The sequence below is a fragment of the Pelophylax lessonae genome, assembly GCF_965119305.1.
Source record: "Pelophylax lessonae genome assembly, chromosome: 4".
Lineage (NCBI taxonomy): Eukaryota > Metazoa > Chordata > Amphibia > Anura > Ranidae > Pelophylax > Pelophylax lessonae.
Genome location: NC_138771.1, coordinates 630,923,950 through 630,945,803, shown reverse-complemented (window position 1 = coordinate 630,945,803; position 21,854 = coordinate 630,923,950). Strand labels below are relative to the sequence as shown.

General features: G+C 45.9%; 1 protein-coding gene across 1 annotated transcript in view; it reads right to left on the bottom strand.

Annotated features, from left to right (window-relative positions):
* Nucleotides 1-21,854, bottom strand: part of LOC309552861 (uncharacterized protein) — a gene marked incomplete at its 3' end in the record, with an annotated part of 214,407 nt that overhangs the window by 80,732 nt on the left and 111,821 nt on the right. Inside the window, exon 6 of the mRNA XM_082253772.1 lies at nucleotides 9,658-9,841. Within this exon, the coding sequence (XP_082109898.1) occupies nucleotides 9,658-9,841 (184 nt within the window). The remainder of the gene's footprint in view (nucleotides 1-9,657; nucleotides 9,842-21,854) is intronic.

Below are 21,854 nucleotides of genomic sequence, written 5' to 3'. Positions count from 1 at the left end.
GGGGTACAGTGAACACAATCTTTGTGGGGTACAGTGAACACAATCTTTGTGGGGTGCAGTGAACAAAACCTTTGTGGGGTACAGTGAACACAATCTTTGTGGGGTGCAGTGAACAAAACCTTTGTGGGGTGCAGTGAACACAATCTTTGTGGGGTGCAGTGAACAAAACCTTTGTGGGGTGCAGTGAACACAACCTTTGTGGGGTACAGTGAACACAATCTTTGTGGGGTGCAGTGAACAAAACCTTTGTGGGGTACAGTGAACACAATCTTTGTGGGGTACAGTGAACACAATCTTTGTGGGGTGCAGTGAACAAAACCTTTGTGGGGTACAGTGAACACAATCTTTGTGGGGTGCAGTGAACACAATCTTTGTGGGGTGCAGTGAACAAAACCTTTGTGGGGTGCAGTGAACACAACCTTTGTGGGGTACAGTGAACACAATCTTTGTGGGGTGCAGTGAAGAAAACCTTTGTGGGGTACAGTGAACACAATCTTTGTGGGGTACAGTGAACACAATCTTTGTGGGGTGCAGTGAACAAAACCTTTGTGGGGTACAGTGAACACAATCTTTGTGGGGTGCAGTGAACAAAACCTTTGTGGGGTACAGTGAACACAATCTTTGTGGGGTGCAGTGAAGACAATCCTTTTGGAGTGCAGTGAACACAATCTTTGTGGGGTACAGTGAACACAATCTTTGTGGGGTGCAGTGAACAAAACCTTTGTGGGGTGCAGTGAACAAAACCTTTGTGGGGTACAGTGAACACAATCTCTGTGGGGTGCAGTGAACACAATCTTTGTGGGGTGCAGTGAACACAACCTTTGTGGGGTACAGTGAACACAATCTTTGTGGGGTGCAGTGAACAAAACCTTTGTGGGGTACAGTGAACACAATCTTTGTGGGGTGCAGTGAAGACAATCCTTTTGGAGTGCAGTGAACACAATCTTTGTGGGGTACAGTGAACAAAACCTTTGTGGGGTACAGTGAACACAATCTTTGTGGGGTGCAGAGAAGACAATCCTTTTGGGGTGCAGTGAACACAATCTTTGTGGGGTACAGTGAACACAATCTTTGTGGGGTGCAGTGAACAAAACCTTTGTGGGGTACAGTGAACACAATCTTTGTGGGGTGCAGTGAACAAAACCTTTGTGGGGTACAGTGAACACAATCTTTGTGGGGTACAGTGAACACAATCTTTGTGGGGTACAGTGAACACAATCTAATACTTCTGAAGCTTTGAGGGTGCTGCCTGTTCTATACTCCTCCTCCTCCTCCTCCTCATCCATCCTTTTAGGTGTACAAACAATAGTAATTGGGGCCTAGTGTGCTTCTGTACGTGTGAAAAACATACACTTTTTTTTTATCATATTTCCTATTCCGCTATTCAATAAAAACCTTTGGGGCTCAATTAAATTGCGGAATAGTCTGTGTCGGTACGTGTGAGATCCACCTTTCCAAGTTTTTGGGGTTCATCTCATACTTCTGAAGCTTTGAGGGTGCTGCCTGTTCTATACTCCTCCTCCTCCTCTTCCTCATCTATCCTTTTAGGTGTACAAACAATAGTAATTGGGGCCTAGTGTGCTTCTGTACGTGTGAAAAACATACACTTTTTTTTGATCATATTTCCTATTCCGCTATTCAATAAAAACCTTTGGGGCTCAATTAAATTGCGGAATAGTCTGTGTCGGTACGTGTGAGATCCACCTTTCCAAGTTTTTGGTGTTCATCTCATACTTCTGAAGCTTTGAGGGTGCTGCCTGTTCTATACTCCTCCTCCTCCTCCTCCTCATCCATCCTTTTAGGTGTACAAACAATAGTAATTGGGGCCTAGTGTGCTTCTGTACGTGTGAAAAACATACACTTTTTTTTGATCATATTTCCTATTCCGCTATTCAATAAAAACCTTTGGGGCTCAATTAAATTGCGGAATAGTCTGTGCCGGTACGTGTGAGATCCACCTTTCCAAGTTTTTGGGGTTCATCTCATACTTCTGAAGCTTTGAGGGTGCTGCCTGTTCTATACTCCTCCTCCTCCTCTTCCTCATCTATCCTTTTAGGTGTACAAACAATAGTAATTGGGGCCTAGTGTGCTTCTGTACGTGTGAAAAACATACACTTTTTTTTGATCATATTTCCTATTCCGCTATTCAATAAAAACCTTTGGGGCTCAATTAAATTGCGGAATAGTCTGTGTCGGTACGTGTGAGATCCACCTTTCCAAGTTTTTGGTGTTCATCTCATACTTCTGAAGCTTTGAGGGTGCTGCCTGTTCTATACTCCTCCTCCTCCTCATCCATCCTTTTAGGTGTACAAACAATAGTAATTGGGGCCTAGTGTGCTTCTGTACGTGTGAAAAACATACACTTTTTTTTGATCATATTTCCTATTCCGCTATTCAATAAAAACCTTTGGGGCTCAATTAAATTGCGGAATAGTCTGTGCCGGTACGTGTGAGATCCACCTTTCCAAGTTTTTGGGGTTCATCTCATACTTCTGAAGCTTTGAGGGTGCTGCCTGTTCTATACTCCTCCTCCTCCTCTTCCTCATCCATCCTTTTAGGTGTACAAACAATAGTAATTGGGGCCTAGTGTGCTTCTGTACGTGTGAAAAACATACACTTTTTTTTGATCATATTTCCTATTCCGCTATTCAATAAAAACCTTTGGGGCTCAATTAAATTGCGGAATAGTCTGTGTCTGTACGTGTGAGATCCACCTTTCCAAGTTTTTGGGGTTCATCTCATACTTCTGAAGCTTTGAGGGTGCTGCCTGTTCTATACTCCTCCTCCTCCTCCTCCTCATCCATCCTTTTAGGTGTACAAACAATAGTAATTGGGGCCTAGTGTGCTTCTGTACGTGTGAAAAACATACACTTTTTTTTTATCATATTTCCTATTCCGCTATTCAATAAAAACCTTTGGGGCTCAATTAAATTGCGGAATAGTCTGTGTCGGTACGTGTGAGATCCACCTTTCCAAGTTTTTGGGGTTCATCTCATACTTCTGAAGCTTTGAGGGTGCTGCCTGTTCTATACTCCTCCTCCTCCTCTTCCTCATCCATCCTTTTAGGTGTACAAACAATAGTAATTGGGGCCTAGTGTGCTTCTGTACGTGTGAAAAACATACACTTTTTTTTGATCATATTTCCTATTCCGCTATTCAATAAAAACCTTTGTGGCTCAATTAAATTGCGGAATAGTCTGTGTCGGTACGTGTGAGATCCACCTTTCCAAGTTTTTGGGGTTCATCTCATACTTCTGAAGATTTGAGGGTGCTGCCTGTTCCTTACTCCTCTTCCTCATCCTCCCTTTAGGGTAGGAAAAAATTTAATCGGGCCTAGTCTGTGTTTGTACGTGTGAGATACACAGTTTTTTATCCTATTCCGCTATTCAATACACACACTTTTGGTGTAAAAAACATTAAATTGCGGCATAGTTTGCATATTTGACTGTGAGATACACCCGTGCGATACTGTTGTTCTTTTGTTCCGCTATTCAATAAAGACCTTTCTAGGGCAAGATCTTAAATTTCAGAAATATGAGGAGAGCGTCAAATAGGGGCCGTGGCCTGGGTCGTGGTGGTGCTGCTGCTAGAGCTCCTGTTGCAAGGAGAGGACGTGGTCGATCTGTGCCAGCTACACGCACAAGTGAAACACCTTCCTCAAGTGTGAGTAGGCGACAGAACCTGCATCAGTATTTGGTAGGGCATCATACGCCCCTAGAAGTGATGAGGCCAGAACAAGTGGAGGCGATAGTAGATTGGTTTGCTGCTGACAGTGCCTCCAGTTCCTTCACATTGTCTCCCACCCAGTCTACTGCAGAAAGGTCACAGTTGGCACCTGCAGCCGATGTCCAACCGTCTTTCACCTCACCCCCTTGCAAATCAGGCAAGCAGTCTGAGCCCCAAGCCATACAGCAGTCTCTTCTTCTTTTTGATGACTCTGTCAGCAGGGTTTCCCAGGGCCATCCACCTAGCCCTGCCCCAGAAGTGGAAGAGATTGAGTGCAGCGATGCCCAACCACTTATTTCTCAAGATGAGTACATGCAAGGATCATTGCAGCACGTCTCCGATGATGACGAAACGCAGGTGCCAACTGCTGCGGCGTTCAGCATTGTGGAGACCGACAAGGAGGGCAGGGGTGAAGACTGGGTGGAAGATGATGTGGAGGACGATGAGGTCCTCGACCCCACATGGAATGAACGTCATGCAGGTGACCTGAGTAGTTTGGAGGAAGAGGCGGTGGTCGCACAGAGCCACCAGCACAGCAGAAGAGGGAGCAGGGTGCAGAAGCGGAGCGGCCGTGCCCTAGACACTACGCCCGCTACTGCCCAACACAGCAAGGGAACGAGCGCACCAAAGTCAGCTCAAAGGAGTTCTCTAGCGTGGAAGTTCTTTAGAAAATGTGCTGATGACAGGACACGAGTGGTTTGCACCCTGTGCAATCAGAGCTTGAAGCGAGGCAAAAACCTTCTCAACCTGAGCACAACCTGCATGATCAGGCATCTAAGTGCAAAGCACGAGCTGCAGTGGAGTACACACCTTTAAAACCAAGAAACGTCTCTGGCTCATCCTGCTTCCTCTTCTGCTGCAGTCTCGGCCGCTCCAGCCACATCTGTAGTGATACCGGCACCTGCCACCCCGCAAACAGACGATCTGTCAGCAAACCCACCACCTGGGTCACCAACAACCATCTCCACAATGTCCCGTGGAAGCGTTCAGCTTTCCATCTCCCAAACACTTGAGAGGAAGAGGAAGTACCCCCCTACCCACCCGCGATCCCTGGCCCTGAATGCCAGCATTTCAAAATTATTGGCCTTTGAAATGCTGTCATTCCGTCTGGTGGAGACGCACAGTTTTAAAAACCTTATGTCGGTGGCTGTCCCACAGTACGTCGTGCCCAGCCGCCAATACTTTTCCAGGCAAGCCATCCCTTCCCTGCACAACCAAGTGGGGGAAAAAATCAGGTGTGCACTGCGCAACGCCATCTGTGCCAAGGTCCACCTAACTACCGATACGTGGACCAGTAAGCACGGTCAGGGGCGTTATATCTCCCTAACGGCACACTGGGTAAATGCAGTGGCGGATGGGCCTGAGGCGGATAGCAATTTGGCGCATGTCCTTCCACCACCGAGGATTGCAGGGCGCTTCAGTTTGCCTCCTGTTCCTAACTCCTCCTACTCCGCTTCCTCATCCTCTACCGCCTCCTCATCCGGACAGCGTAACACCTTCACCACCAACTTCAGCACGGCCAGGGTAAACGACAGCAGGCAGTTTTACAACTTGCCTGTTTGGGGGACAAACCACACACCGCGCAGGAGTTGTGGAGGAGCATGGAACAGCAGACAAATGAGTGGTTGCTGCCAGCGAGCCTCAAGCCCGGCCTGGTGGTGTGCGATAACGGGAGAAATCTCATAGCAGCTCTGGGCCTAGCCGGTTTGACGCACATCCCTTGCCTGGCGCATGTGCTGAATTTGGTGGTGCAGAGGTTCCTTAAAAACTACCCCGATATGTCAGAGCTGCTGCAGAAAGTGCGGGTTTGTGCGCACTTTCGGCGTTCTCACCCTGCTGCTGCTCGCCTGGCAGCGCTGCAGCGTAACTTCGGCCTTCCCGCTCACCGCCTCATATGTGACGTGCCCACAAGGTGGAACTCCACCTTGCACATGCTGGAAAGACTGTGCGAGCAGCAGCAGGCCATAGTGGAGTTTCAGCTGCAGCACGCACGCGTGAGTCGCTCTGCGGAACAGCACCACTTCACCACCAATAACTGGGCCTCCATGCGAGACCTGTGTGCCTTGTTGCACTGTTTTGAGTACTCCACCAACATGGCCAGTGGCAATGACGCCGTTCTCAGCTTAACTATCCCACTTCTATGCCTCCTTGAAAAAACAATTCGGGCGATGATGGAAGAGGATGTGACACAGGATGAGGAGGAGGAGGAGGATGAAGAGGTAACATTTCCAAGGCTTTCAGGGCAGTCATTCGCAAGGGGCTCCGAGGGTGGGTTCCTGCACACACAAACGCCAGGGGCACAGTTCTGGAGGATGAGGAGGATGAGGAGGAGGAGGAGCTGGAGGAGGAGATGGAACCATGTTCACAGCAGGGTGGCACCCAGGCCAGCTCATGGCCATCACTGGTGCGTGGCTGGGGGGATACAGAGGACACGGACGATACACCTCCCACAGAGGACAGCCTTTCATCGCCTCTGGGCAGCCTGGCACACATGAGCGATTACATGCTGCAGTGTCTCCACAACGACCGCCGAGTTGCCCACATTCTAACTTGTGCTGATTACTGGGTGGCCACGCTGCTGGATCCCCGTTACAAGGACAACGTACCGTCCTTAATTCACTCACTGGAGCGCGATCGCAAGATGCGCGAGTACAAGCGCACGCTGGTAGACGCGATGCTGCTGGCATTCCCATCTGACAGCGGGGCCACAGTGGAAGCACAAGGCAGAGGAGGAGGAGGAGGAGGAGGTCGCCAACTCAACCAGGGCACCGCCAGCACCTCAGAAGGCAGGGTTAGCATGGCCGAAATGTGGAAAAGCTTTGTCAGCACGCCACAACAAACAGCAGCACCAGCAGCTCAGATGGAACGTCTTAGCAGGAGGCAGCATTTTACCAACATGGTGGAGCAGTATGTGTGCACACGCCTACATGTAGTGAATGAGGGGTCTGCCCCCTTCAACTTCTGGGTCTCCAAATTGGGCACATGGCCTGAGCTTGCCCTTTACGCCTTGGAGGTGCTGGCGTGCCCTGCAGCCAGTGTATTATCTGAACGGGTATTTAGCATGGCTGGGGGCGTTATAACAGACAAGCGCAGCCGCCTGTCCAGAGACAATGTGGACAAGCTCACGTTCATTAAAATGAACCAGGCATGGATCCCACGGGACTTTTCCGTACCTTGTGCAGAATAGCAATGGATACCGACCTTACCCAGCCATTGTTTCATTTTTGCTCTTTATCACTCTTTTTGGGTGTACCCTCATTTAAAATTTGTGAAAAGAAGCAGTGTTGGCTACCTCGTCCTCCTCCTCAGGGCCAGATTAACGTAGGGGCTATTGGAGCTGCAGCTCCATGCAGGCCCCTACCTTTTATATAGGCCCCGGGTTGGCCATATTCACTGTGACCGCTCTTCTGTCACTTGTAAACACAGAAGTCTGGCTTCTATGCTCGCTTCCCCAGGCAGCACCCTCAGAACCTCCCCACACAGCGCGAAGGCCGGACAAGGAGGGACAGTTGCCGATGCATGGATGTATTTATGGGCTTCAGAGACAGCATCCCATGTTGAATTAGGCATGCATGGCTGCACCCTTCCTCCTCTGGGTGCATGCCAAGGCACGGCCCTTAAGGCCCTTCAAAATCCTCAGCACCAAGACCATGATGCTCTTAATCCGGCCCTGGTCCTCCTCCACCGCCGCTTCCACCTACACCGCCCATAGGTGTGCGCAGCCTATTGCATTAGGGTGTGCACCCCAAAGTTGAAATACACATGCATGTGTTTGCCTACATGTACATGGCCCCGAAACAGAGCGATAATGCTATGTGCCCTAGGTGATTAGGGTGTGCCCAGGTACACCAGGCACACCCTGTGCGCACGCCTATGACACCGCCACATCCACCACCACCTCAACCTCCCTCCTACTCCATATGGGCCTCGTCCTTCAGAGATGAAGAACATTGTTTTATTTTTCTGTTTTTTTTTTGTTGTTTTAAGTTATTTCCCTATCCACATTTGTTTGCAGAGCACTTGCCATGCTCTTAACTACGTTTTGCTGCCATTTGCAGCACTCTAGCCCTTTCCATTGGTGTTTTAGAGCCATTTTAGTGCCTTAAAGTTCGGGTCCCCATTGACTTCAATGGGGTTCGGTGTCCGGGAAAAGTTCGGTAAAAGTCCGGGACACGGACCCGGACTTTTTTTTAAAGTTCGGCCGAACCCGTCGAACACGGACATCTAGGTGTCCGCTCAACCCTAGCCAAGACTGTTGCTGAGTGTGAGATTGGCTGTGATTGGCCACAAACTCCTTATGGGTAATAAAGTTTAACTCTGTGCTTTCTGGTTTAAATTCTGCTGTGTCTAAGCTTACCTTACAGGCATATTTTTCCTTTGCTTCTGTGAACACAACATACAACTGTTATATGACATCCAAACATAAAGTCACAGTAAATAACTGCTTTTGTCTCTCACATATAAACATATGCACTGTATTAAGGTTATTAGCAGGTCTAGCTGTATATACATGTAAGTCATATTAGCAACCTAGGACAGGTTATAGCTGGCCTGCTACACTCCCACCAAAATTACCTATAATTCTATGTTCTCTATAGTAGGATTTGAACATGAATTTGGGGAATTTTCTATCAGGTTCTCAACTTCCAAGTGTCTTTTATCACTTTCAAGTAGAACAACTAACTGCTGTATAGGACGTTCCAACTTGAGTGGAGTAGTGAGACGTTTTCCCTTTTTGTCAAGTTTTGAGTCTCCTATTTGTAACAACGCTCGTCTTACTAGTCTGTCTTTATCCTTTTGGACTTCTAGAACTTTATCCAATTTCCATTGACTTCTATGTAAATCTTCTTCTTTCACTAATACTATGTCACATTGGACATTTCTTCTGGGTGTTTGCCATTTACTTCTTAGCATAAGATTGGCTAAGTACTCTTTCCTTCATCTATTCCAAAACTGTTCTGATAGATATTGAACTCTTCGCCATCTCTTTTTGGCTTATAAATCCTCTTTGGTAAACTTGCCAGTTGGTGGTTGTATGTAATCAGACTCAAGGTGAAGTAGATGGTTGGGAGTTAAAGGTTCCAAACTTGTTGGATCATTGATGTTGTCAACTGTAAGTGGACGACTGTTAACAATAGACATTACTTCATAGAATAGGGTCCTAAGTGAAGCATCATCCATTCTTCCGGAGTTCTTTTTCAACATTGAACTTAACACATTTCTTACAGTTCTGATTTGTCTTTCCCAAACTCCTCCTGTGTGGCTTGCATGTGGAGCATTCATATGAAAGTCACATTGATTCTGTGACAAATACTCAGTTACTTTTTCTTTGTCGATCTCTTTTAGAGCTTTCTTCAATTCATTCCTTGCTCCGACAAAATTAGATCCTTGGTCAGATCTAAGCTCTTTGACAGTACCTCTAATGGCTATGAAACATCTCAAGGCATTAATGAATGCATCAGTTGACATATCTTCTAGCATTTCCAAATGAATTGCTCTGGAGCTTAGGCATGTAAATATAAGTCCATATCTCTTGTACTCCTTGCGGTTTTGCTTGGTGATGAATGGGCCGAAACAATCCATTCCACTATAAAGAAATGGTGGTGATGGGTTTACACGATCTGTCGGTAGATCTGCCATTCTTTGTTCTTCGGTAGGTCTACGTGCCTTTCTACAAGTTACGCATTTACTGATATACTTTGCAATAACTTTGCTTCCTTTCACTATCCAGTAACCACCGTCTCTCAAACTGTTCTGGGTAAAGCTTCTTCCTTGATGCAAGGATTTGTTGTGGTAGTGATCAATAATCAGTCTTGTGAAGGCAGAATTTTTGGGTAGAATGGATGCTTCACTCTGCTGGGTAACGATGCATTTTCCAGTCTCCCTCCCACCTTCAGTATACCATCCTGTAGAACAAGATTAAGCTTGTACAATGGGTGGTTGTTGGGAAGCCTTTTAGGTTCTTGACTGAGTATCTTCAACTCTTCACTATAGAATCTCTGTTGAATGAGTCTTATGACCGTTTCTTCAGCTTTCATTCTTTCCTCTACATTCAATGATTCCTTCTTTCTGATTCCCTTTAACAAACGTTGAATTCGAGCTACTACGTTTATGACTGTATTCCATTTTGAACATCTAGTTAGTCTTTCAAGTATGTCATCTTGACACTTGGCAGCAGTGCTCAATGTTTGTACAACTTTTACTTCTGGATCACCCATAGACAATTCTGTGTAACCTTCATTGGGTATGATCTCCTTTTCCCAAAGGAACTCTGGACTGGTGAACCAATATGAATTTTTCAATTCTGTTACATTCAGGCCTCTTGAAGCATGATCTGCTGGGTTGTGCTTTGTATCAATGTGATGTCAATGTTCCGGATTTGTTATTTCCCAAATTTTCTGAACTCTGTTGGCGACAAAGACATGGAATCTTCGAGCTTCGTTATTTATGTATCCTAGGACAACTCTTGAGTCTGTCCAAAATTATTCTTCATTTATTTTTACCTCTAATTCTTCTCTCAGAAACTTGCTTACTGATGCTGAAACAACAGCTGCTGTCAGTTCAAGTCTTGGTATTGTCTGAATACTGGTAGGTGCGACTGTGGTCTTTCCCATAACCAGGGCACAGTGTATTTTTCTTTCTCCTATCACTCTGATGTAGGAGCACTGACCATAACCATAACTACTGGCATCTGAAAAGTGATGAAGTTCTATTTTCTTGTACTCTCCGAAATCACGAGGTACAAAACATCTGGGTGTCCGAACTTCTCTCAAATTCTGCAAGTCTCTTATCCAAGCCTCCCACCTTGGCCTCAAATCTTCAGGTATGGGTTCATCCCATCCCAACTTCTGTCTGCATAATTCTTGTAGTATTTCTTTTGCTTTGAGGATCACTGGGGCCAAGAATCCCAATGGATCATATATAGAAGCAACTGCGGAAAGAATGGTACACGTCTAGTTGCAACTTTCTCTTCAAAGGATACTTCAAAGAAGAACTCATCATTCTCTACATTCCATCCCAATCCAAGTACATTCTGAACTGGAAGATGATCATAATTGAGATCTACATCCTTCATTGTTGATGCACGTTCAGAGTCACTGATGGATTCCAGTACCTCTCTGTTGTTTGAGATGAATTTGTGAAGGCGCAGGTTTCCTCTTGCGCATAACTCTTGGCTTTCTTTTACTAGTTTGATTGCAGATTCTGATGACTCTAGACTTATAAGACCATCACCTACATAGAAGTTTTTCTTAAGAAAATTTGCTGCTGATGGGCAATCCTCTTCATTTTTGTTGGCCAGGTACTTCATACCATAATTGGCGCAACCTGGAGACGATGCTGCTCCAAACAAGTGTACTTTCATTCTGTATTCTGCTGGCTCTGTATCTGTATCTCTGTCCTCCCACCATAGAAACCTCAGGAAGTCTCTATCTTCATTCTTCACATGAAACTGGTGGAACATCTTTTCAACGCCACACATGACTGCTACGGGATACTTTCTGAATCTACAGAGTACTCCAGGCAAAGTGTTTGTAAGATCTGGTCTTTTCAGTAGATGGTCGTTCAATGCAACACCATCATACTTTGCTGAGCAATCAAATACTACTCTAATCTTATCCGGTTTCTTTGAGTGGTAAACACCTTGATGTGGGATGTACCACACTTCTCCTTCTTTAAGTTGGTTATTCACCTTCTCTGCATGTCCTTCTTCAAGGATGCCTTTCAATCTTGCTAGGGCAAGATTTCTGTTATTTGGCAGACAAGGTCGTTCTCTAAAGGGTAAGGGCATTTCAAGATAACCTTGTTGATTCTGCTGAATACTTTCTTCTAGAGTGTGTACAAACTTTATGTCTTCTTGAGATAGACTCTTTTCTTCAGAACTTATGTCTGCAAAGTCAGACTCAAGGATCTTGATTACTTTTGCTGAACTTACAGGTGATAACTCTTGGACGGATATTCGATGACACAATCCTGTCACCTGTCTTGAGTTTGCAATCTGCTGTTTTCCTCCAACAACACCCCATCCTAGATCAGTTTGAACAGCGTAGGGTTCACCCTTTCCTCCCGTGATTACCTCTCCTGGTACCAAAGCTTCGGGACAATCGTAGCCTATCAACAGTCCAACACCAAACTCCTTCAGCGGGGACATTTCATGTGATATGACAGATAGGTGTTCCCATTTATTGGCTGTTTCACAGGTTGGTATGCGATCTCGATCTAGAGGTATATCGTCTTTCGAATAGGCTGGAGGTAGATTTAATGTGAGGTTTGAATGAAGTCCTCTAACTCTCAATCCTTTGACTCTTTGACTGTTCACTAATGTATCTCTCCCCCTCATTGTGGTGAGTTTGAGCTTCACTGGTTCTGTAGCCACTTGTAATTTCTTGCAGATTTCTTGATCAATGAAGGTAACATCGCTTTGGGCATCCAATAGTGCATAGGCATATACCTTCTTATTCCTCCTTTTAGGATTTGAAATGCACACTGGTACAACCATTGATGTGCCGTTGCTTTCTCCTTCCCTTACTCTGCAAGAGAATACTGATACTTTCTTTTCTTCCTCAGCATCTTTAGGCATTGGGGATTCATCCTTCTTTGGACGTTCTTCATGTAGTGGTGTAGAATGGAGTCCTTTGCAAACACTACATGTGGCCCTTTTCTTACACTCCTTAGTAATATGTCCTTTTCTTAGGCATCCAAAACACAGTTGGTTATCAAGTACAATTTTTTTCTTTTCATTTGAGGACTTCTCTTTCAATTGTTGGCACTTGTGTATGGAGTGGTTCTCTCCACAGAACATACACTTAAAGGTAGTCTGAGGATTTGTCGGTTCCGTCTCTCTAATGATCCCAGCAGTGACTTTGAACTTGCTCTCGTAGGTATCTAGACCTTTAGCTGCTGTGTTGGTTGCAAAGCTAGTTGCTCTTGCACGTCTTATATCTCTCGCAGGCCTTTCTTCTGAGGATTTTAGAGCGAAAGATGCTGTTACTGGATTACATGCTATTCGTGCTTCCTTATTAACGAACTCAGAGAACTTTTCAAAACTTGGGAAGTCCTTATTTAGATCTAACTGTTCAGTCACATAGCGATTCCACCTAGAAGCCACTCCTTCAGGTAGTTTAGCTAGCATCCTGTGGTTTTCCAGATAGTCGTTCAGTACTTCTAGTCCTCGTACATGTGGGATGGCATTGCTGCATGCTTGTAGGAAGTCACCATACTCTTGGAGTTTGAAATGTTCTTTAGGACCTATCTTAGGCCATTTATTCAATTTCTCCCTAAAGGCTCTTTGTACTAAGAAAGGATGACCATATATTGCATTTAACTTTTCCCAAGCTTGTTTGTAGGCTTCTTCGTCTGTTCTATAGAAGTTACCTTCAAGAGCTTTCTTTGCTTCTCCACCAACATATTTCTGAAGGTAGAATAACTTGTCAACTGGCCTGGAACAATAGTGCTCAATGATCATTTCAAAACTTGCCTTCCACTCTATGAACTTCAGTATGTCTCCTGAAAATACAGCAGGTTCTGGAACGGGAAGTCTTGCTGGGACTGTTCTCTGTTGTCTTGCTGGGACAATAGTCGCAACATTCTCCTGATCATTGCAGTGACATATAGGAATAGGATCATCCGGTTTTATTTTCTCACCTAGTTCTGAATTAGGTAAGTCTCTCTCTTCATCTTTCATAGCAGGGATAGAAGGGCACTGACTTTTTCCTTCACTACATACAGGTGATTTCCTTTCATTCTCCTGGGCGTATGAAAGGAAGTAGGAGTCTGCATCTTCACTTAGTACAGATTTGGACTTATGATTACTATTTATGTCCTCTTCATGTACTCTTAGTCTGGCTTCTATAATCTTGACTTCTTTCAGCCTCTCCAGACTTTCCATTTGATGGCGCTGTGCCTCCATTTCAGCTTCCATTTGATGGCGCTGTGCCTCCATTTTAGCTTCCATTTTTGTAGGCGCTGCGTCTCAATGGCAGATTCCATCTCAATTTCTGCTTTATTGACAGCAGGTTGTTCGACCAGTTCTTTTCTTTTGGCTATTAAGGTACTTGAGGACTCTGATATGTTACTGGCACTTCTGCTAGTGAAGGAAGTCCCGCTTGAGATTGTGGTTCCCCCTAAGGACCTAGCATAGTCTCTCATAAAGAGCTCGTTCATTCTCTTTCGTGCCTTAACTTCATCATAGTTAGCTGCAGATGATAGTTCTCTCATGAGCTTTACTAAATCTTTGGTGACTGCAGTACATGTGTCCATGTTCCTTACAATATCCTGGGAAGGTGTCGTGGATGACCGCAGATTGGCATATGCCTCCATGAGCTCTGATTCAGATTCTTCTATCGTCTCTACAATATCACTCAAGTTTCCTTTTATACTTTCTTGCTTTATCCTTCTACGAACATCTTTAATGTATGATTTCCACTTATCATACATTCTGGTGAACTTTTTTACTTTTAATGCTGCTTCTTGCTCCAAATTTTCCAGCACCTTTGCGGTCGGTTTTCTGATACGTTCTGAACGTCTTAGTTCATCTGTTTGGGATATATTGCTGCATCTGACTCTTCTACCTCAGACAGGTTCCCTTGCTCTTCACTTTCTAACTTATCTATCTTTGTATCCTCTAACAGTGGCATAGCAATACTAGACTTAGACATTTTTACTCTAAATGCTATAACACTCAATACGAATATTAAGAAGACGTTCACTTTAAATGCAATAGCAATAGGTACAGGCAATACAAAATTACTTTCACTTTAAATGCAATAGGGTGCAGGCAGTAAAACTGACATTCACACTAAACACTTTAGAGTCCGTGTACTACAACTGCCCCTTGTTCTTTACTTACAGTCCTTTCATTCCTGAACACAAAAATGTCTCTTTTCTTGTCAAGCCTATTGCGATGATAAGTAATAAAGGAAAGTTCTGACCTTATTCTGAAGAGCAGGATACTGTGATCTGTAGGTTGCTGGAACAAATATCAGTCTTAAGGGAGACTTGTCTTTTCTTGATATGATGCTCTATTCTGACTTGCGATGCTTTGCGTTCACTTGCGATGCTTTGAGCTGTCTTGCGATGCTCTGTGCTGACTTGTGATGCGCTGCTGCAGGCTTTGGGCCTAGTGGCGGGAAACTAGCTGGCTGCAGTACGTGGTCTCTCCATGGGTAGCGGTGCAGCCACTCTAGCTCTGGACTTTGGCCTCCTACCATGCGTCTCTTTCTCTCTCTAGGAATCGCAGGAGGGTTGGTGCTCTTTCTGTGACTATCTTGCCTTTGCTGTTCTGCCACTTTAAGAGTAGGCTGCAGTTTGACTAAACCACACGTTCTATGGCCTCTATGGTAGCTCTGCTGCTCAGATGCGCTCTTTACTGTGCAAGTTGAGGAGCACTATCACTTTGCCCTCAAAGGGCTAAATAGTTCCACTGTGGCAGGCGCAGCACTATGCCTTATGCTCTGTGGCATTAGAAGAATTGGTTGGATTTCTCTGACTTCAGTCTAACCAGGCTGTATGTTACTCTATATATATAATTCCTCCAATACCGTTCTATGGAAAGCAGTAGGTTTAAAGAGCACACCAAATGCTTAAGATATCTTATTTATTAACTTCAACTTTTCTTCATAGATAACACTGACACTTTGCAGCAGACAGTCCATGTACAAACATGTGCTGAATACAGTATAACAAATGATGGATATATTTCTCTATTGCTGTTTGCTATAATGATTGAAGTTTGTTTTCTTGTTTGACTTCGATATAACTTTTCTAGGACGTATGGATTGTTTGTTCGTGTTCGGTGGAACTACAAGTGAACACATAACTAGTTCAGTATACAGCTCTAATCACATTACTAACAATAGGAACATATAGAACTGTTAATTACCTATTTTTGGCCACTTGCTTCCATAAAACTGCTCTGTGGATCTGTGTGTGTTCAGCTCTCTTTCTCTGTAGTGGAATGAGAGGGCTGGCTAAAGCATGAGGCTTCAGAGAAAAAATGAGTGTAAGGCTGGCTGTGATTGGCCAAGACTGTTGCTGAGTGTGAGATTGGCTGTAATTGGCCACAAACTCCTTATAGGTAATAAAGTTTAACTCTGTGCTTTCTGGTTTAAATTCTGCTGTGCCTAAGCTTACCTTACAGGCATATTTTTCCTTTGCTTCTGTGAACACAACATACAACTTTTATATGACATCCAAACATGAAATCACAGTAAATAACTGCTTTTGTCTCTCACATATAAACATATGCACTGTATTAAGGTTATTAGCAGGTCTAGCTGTATATACATGTAAGTCATATTAGCAACCTAGGACAGGTTATAGCTGGCCAGCTACACCCCCTAGGGACACATTTAATCACTTGATAACCCCTGGTGTTAACCCCTTCCCTGTCAGTGTCATTAGTACAGTAATAGTGCATTTTTTAGCACTGATCACTGTCAGTGGCGGAGCCAGAGGGCTAGCTGGGGTGGCAATTGACACCCCAGATGAAATCCTTGCCACCCCTGTTGCCACCCCAGCCGCTAACAGTACCTGCAACAATGTGCCGAGTGCGCTCCTGCACCCAGCACAAGCATACAACACACCAGCTTTTCATTTCCCTTCCTCCCTGTAAGCGGAGATACTCCCCCCCTCCCCCTGACAGATGCTTCGTAGACCCGGCCGGGCACTGCGTGACGTCACTCACAGAGAAGCCGGCTGGAGGCGTGATTGGAAGGACTCGGAGGAGCAGAGGAGAGCTGCTTGAGCTGCAAGTAACCTAGAGGAGCCGAGGAATAACTAAGCACTGCATATACACAGACATCACACTGACAGGTATGTGGGAGGCTATATTATTGTCAGCCTCCAGCTCGCATCCCTGGCTGTCTGTCTGTCTGTCTGCAGCAGGCGCGGCTCACTCTCTCTCTCTCTCTCTCCGGGTTATTTATTACCTCTTTCCCCCGGCGGCAGAACTGCAGGGGGGATGGAGAGCTACGACAGACTTCCTGGCAGAAGGGAGATCTGACCATGAAGACTTTCCAGAGGTGACTGATTCCAAAAAAAAAAAAAGTTCTATATTGTGTGAAGGGATGAATGGGCCACTGTTCTTCTATTATTGACTGCGATTAGGGATTTACACACAAAGTATTGTAAAAATGCAAATGTATTAATCATACAAATTGATCAGCCACATGACTATTCTATATTCAGAGACCACCTTCAGGTAACACGCACATGTGAGTAGATGAACCCCTCTACACAGCATCATGCATATACAGTATGAAATGCCTCATAGGGGTAAATTATTCAGTCCTGACCTTTGCACTCTATACATGGGTGTAATTATCAAGTGTGGTTATCAGGCATGGGTAGATGACTGATCATCCACAACCTGGGGAGGGAGGGGGGGGGGGGCTCGGTTTGGCATGTTCGCCCTGGGCGCTGGATGACTTTGTCCCAGCATTGCTTATGCTTATAACATTACATAGATGAACCTGAACGAGAGGGCGCCTGTGCAGCTAGTTCTCTGTGACTGTCTGTGGTGAGCAGCAGCGGAGCCGTGAGCCGCTGCACAGCTAACCAATCATGCGTGCCTGCACACCTGATTGGTTCGCTGTGCCGCTACTCACGGTGAGTAGCGGCACAGCGAACCAATCAGGTGTGCAGGCACGCGTGATTGGTTAGCTGTGCAGCGGCTCACAGCGCCGCCGCTGCTGCTCACCGCGCTCAGTCACAGACAGTCACAGAGAACTAGCTGCACAGGCGCCCTCTCGTTCACTTCTTCTACCTGTAACCTTAGGCAAGTCTCTCTCTCTCTGGTCTCTGCATGATTGAAGGGGACACGGCACGCTGGTCACTACATTGATAGGTTGGCAATCATGCTGGTCACTACATTGATGGGTTGGTACGCTGGCGGTCACTACATTGATGGGTTGGTACGCTGGCGGTCACTACATTGATGGGTTGGTACGCTGGCGGTCACTACATTGATGGGTTGGTACGCTGGTGGTCACTACATTGATGGGTTGGTACGCTGGCGGTCACTACATTGATGGGTTGGTACGCTGGTGGTCACTACATTGATGGGTTGGTACGCTGGTGGTCACTACATTGATGGGTTGGTACGCTGGTGGTCACTACATTGATGGGTTGGTACGCTGCCGGTCACTACATTGATGGGTTGGTACGCTGGCGGTCACTACATTGATGGGTTGGTACGCTGGCGGTCACTACATTGATGGGTTGGTACGCTGGCGGTCACTACATTGATGGGTTGGTACGCTGGCGGTCACTACATTGATGGGTTGGTACGCTGGTGGTCACTACATTGATGGGTTGGTACGCTGGTGGTCACTACATTGATGGGTTGGTACGCTGGTGGTCACTACATTGATGGGTTGGTACGCTGGTGGTCACTACATTGATGAGTTGGTACGCTGGTCACTACATTGATGGGTTGGTACGCTGGTTACTACATTGTCAATTGATGGGGGGGCATGCTGGTCACTACATTGATGGGGGCAATATTGTGCAGCCCTACTAATAGGTATGCGCATGGGGTGTGCCGGGTGTGCCTAGGCACACCCTAATCACCCTCGTGCAGTGCTTCTGCCATGGCCGCCGCCGCTGTGTCTGCTGCTCTCTGCCCCTGGCTGCTCAGCTCCTGAACCCAATCCTGTCGGTGCGGAGACTGAGAGGGACTGTCTGGGGGAGGACCCTGGCCTGCTGTAAGGGGGATCTATATAGGGGACCTCACCCTGGCCTGCTGTAAAGGAGGATCTATGGGGGACCTGCCCTAGCCTGCTCTAAAGGGGGATATATGGGGATCCTGCTCTAAAAGTGATCTATGCCATAGATCCCCCTTTAGTGCAGGGTCCCCATAGATCCCCTTTAGAGCAGAGCCCTGTGATCGGTGTGCGGCCTTAAAAGAATAATGTTTACTTTGATAATTGTTTATTTAATTAAAAATGTTTTAATACCGCTAAGACCCCGTTCACACTGGGGCGACCTGTCAGGCGACCTGGTCGCCTGACAGGTCGCCGTAGGTCGCCTGCATAGAGAAGCTGCGGACCCGTTCTAATAGGAGCGACACAGAGCTTCTTTGGGGCGACCCGGAGCGACCTGCATAGACTTCAATGTTATGAAGTCCGTGCCGGCCGCTCCGAGGTCGCGGTGCGAGCAGCGCGCCGCGACCTATGAGGTCGCCCCGGCAAGTCGGATCACCCCAGTGTGAACGGGGCCTTAGGATGTTTGTTTACATTTATTTATAAAAGTGTATGTATATATATATATATATATATATATACACACACACACACACGCATGTATATTGACCCCCCAAAATAATACCTTGCCACCCCTTTGCCACCCCTGTTTTAAAAGTCTAGCTCCGCCACTGATCACTGTAGTAATGTCACTGGTCCCGCCAAAGTGTAAAAAATGTCAGTTAGGGGTCCGATCTGTCCGCCACAATGTCACAGCCCCGCTAAAAATTGCAGATCGCTGCCATTACTAGTAAAATAAATAAATAAATAAATAAATAAATAAATAAATAAAAGTGACATAAATCTTTCCCATAGTTTGTAGATGTGATAACGTTTGCGCACACCAATCAATAAACACTTACTGGGATTTTTTTTTTACCATAAATATGTAGCAGAATACAAATTGGCCTAAAATGATGAAAAAATTAAATTTTTTACATTTTTTTATTGGGAATGTTATATAGCAAAAAGTTAAAAATGTCTATTTTGATAACTGACAGATACAGCTCCATGTCTTCTAGACATTGGGCTTATGCTGCTCTCTCTAGGAGTAGGACTAGGCGAAAACCTTTTTGGTTATGCCCCTGAGGCAGTCTCAGAGGGTATACCATCACTTCCTGCTATAGGAATTCCGTTTTTTCTGCCTAGTCAGGAGTAAGGACCTGGCTCTCTGCTGGGATCTGCAGTCCTGGCTTTTTGTTCTTTTTCAATGGAATGTTTCCCTTTTTCTTTATTATTTTTGTTCCTGTGGGAACTACAATCAACCTGTTCCTGTGTGACCTACAATCAACAGCCAGACTGGGCGACACACTGGATATCTCAGAACCTTATTATCTTCCCAGTCGGACCTATTAATTAGCCCTGTGCTTGGTTGGCTGTGACATAGCCCCACTGGTTGGGGGCTGGCCAGCGAGTGAAACATCTCGCAAGGTCACATAGCCCAGGTCACGACAGTCACAGTATCCCCATTCCAAGACGGTGCGGTGGACTGCTGGGAGTAGCGCCCGCCTTGTGCCATGGTGTGGAGAGTAGTGTCCCCCTCCTTTATTTTGGATTTTTTTGGGGTGGTCGCGGGCCCTCACTGGGGATGGTAGGCCCCTCCTGTGTCCTCCCTTTCCCTCATGTTTTTCCCCCATCTCCACAGCGGGGTTCCCCCTGCGTAGGTTGCCTTACCTGCCCCCTGTCTCCACACCATTAGCACCTTTTAGGGGGTATGGGTGTATTTGGGTAGGGGGGCTTGTCTGGTGTTGGGCCAGATTGTGGTGGGTGGGTGCCGCTCTTGGCCCCCCTTTTTGAGGGTGCCCATACCTTGGTGCTGCGGGGGGGTCTTTGGGGGGTTCCCTCCTGGTGGATGCCTCTTCCCTGGGGTCCAGTGGGGTCCCGAACAGTGCCATGTAGCGCCGCCATTTTGCCATGGATGCTGCATTCCCAACTTCGGCGGCCATGTTTGTGTAGTCCAACGGCCATGTTTTGAGAATAACGGCAGCCATTTTCTTGTAGTCTTAATGTGGCGATGTGCTGCGGGGGCCTCTAGTGTCAGTGCCGAAACTTCCTCTTCCTTTTCCATCGCAGCGTGGCAGGTGGTTTGGCACTCTCCAGCTCTGGGGTATACGATCCTTCCTCTGCTTTACAGCACTGCAGGTGCTCTGATTCTTGTGGTGCTCCAGCAAAGCGCGGGGGGTCCCATTTTTTGAAAATCCCCTCTGGGTCTCAGTCTGCCCTGGCGGCCATGATGGCAGCCCTGCAGTCAATTGATGCGAATGGAGGAATCTGCTATGTTCTTCCATGTATGTCCATCATTAGAAGTGGGTGGATGCTGGGAAGTCTAATGGTGGGCATACCACACACCTTCTGGTATCGTTTTTTACAGCCAGTGGTGAGCTTTCACGTAAAAAACAATCCTAGCTTATAATAAGCCGCTAGACTGCTTTTACAAGGGATCTCCTGTCCCACAGGTAACCCGAGACTGCAGCCGGTGGTTCTGTCAACTGACCATGGAGCTGATTGGAGACCAGAATGGCTCCAATCATCTATATTGCCTAAAATACCGGAAGCTACGAGCATTTCATGACTTTGGTTTCACCAGATATAAACAGTGCCATTGGGAAAGCATCTTATCACACCAATCTTGCTGTGGTCAGATGCTATAGGGGAAAGGAGAGATCTAGAGTCCAATAGACCCCAATATCTTGAAAAAAGAGTACCAGTCACTTATTTCTATCATAGGGGATATTTAAATTCCCCGTGAGAACAATAAAAATGAGAAAAAAATAAATAAAATAAAGGGGAAGGTGTCAACAAAAAATAAAAAGCAAAATAAAAAATAAAAAACAAGCACCCCTGCCCCACATCGTTTGCATGCAAAGTCGAAGGCAATCATCGGGCTGCTGTCATATGTAAACAGCAATTGCCCCATGCATGTGAGGTATCGCCGCAAACCTCAGATCGAGTGCAGTATTTCTTGCAGTAGACCTCCTCTGTAAATTGACAGTGGTAACCTGTAACAGCTTTTAAAAGCTTTTAAAAATGTTTGTAGTTTGTTGCTGCTGCACGGCATGCACAATTTTAGAGCATGTCATGTTTGGTATCTACAGTATCTCACAAAAGTGAGTACACCCCTTACATTTTTGTGAATATTTTTTGATATCTTTTCATGTGACAACACTGAAGAAATTACACTTTGCTACAATGTAAAGTAGTGAGTGTACAGCTTGCATAACAGTGTAAGTTTGCTGTCCCCTCAAAATAACTCAACACACAGCTATACATGTCTAAACCGCTGGCAACAAAAGTGAGTACACCCCTAAGTGGAAATGTCCAAATTGGGCCCAAAGTGTCAATATTTTGTGTGGCCACCATTATTTTCCAGCACTGCCTTAACCCTCTTGG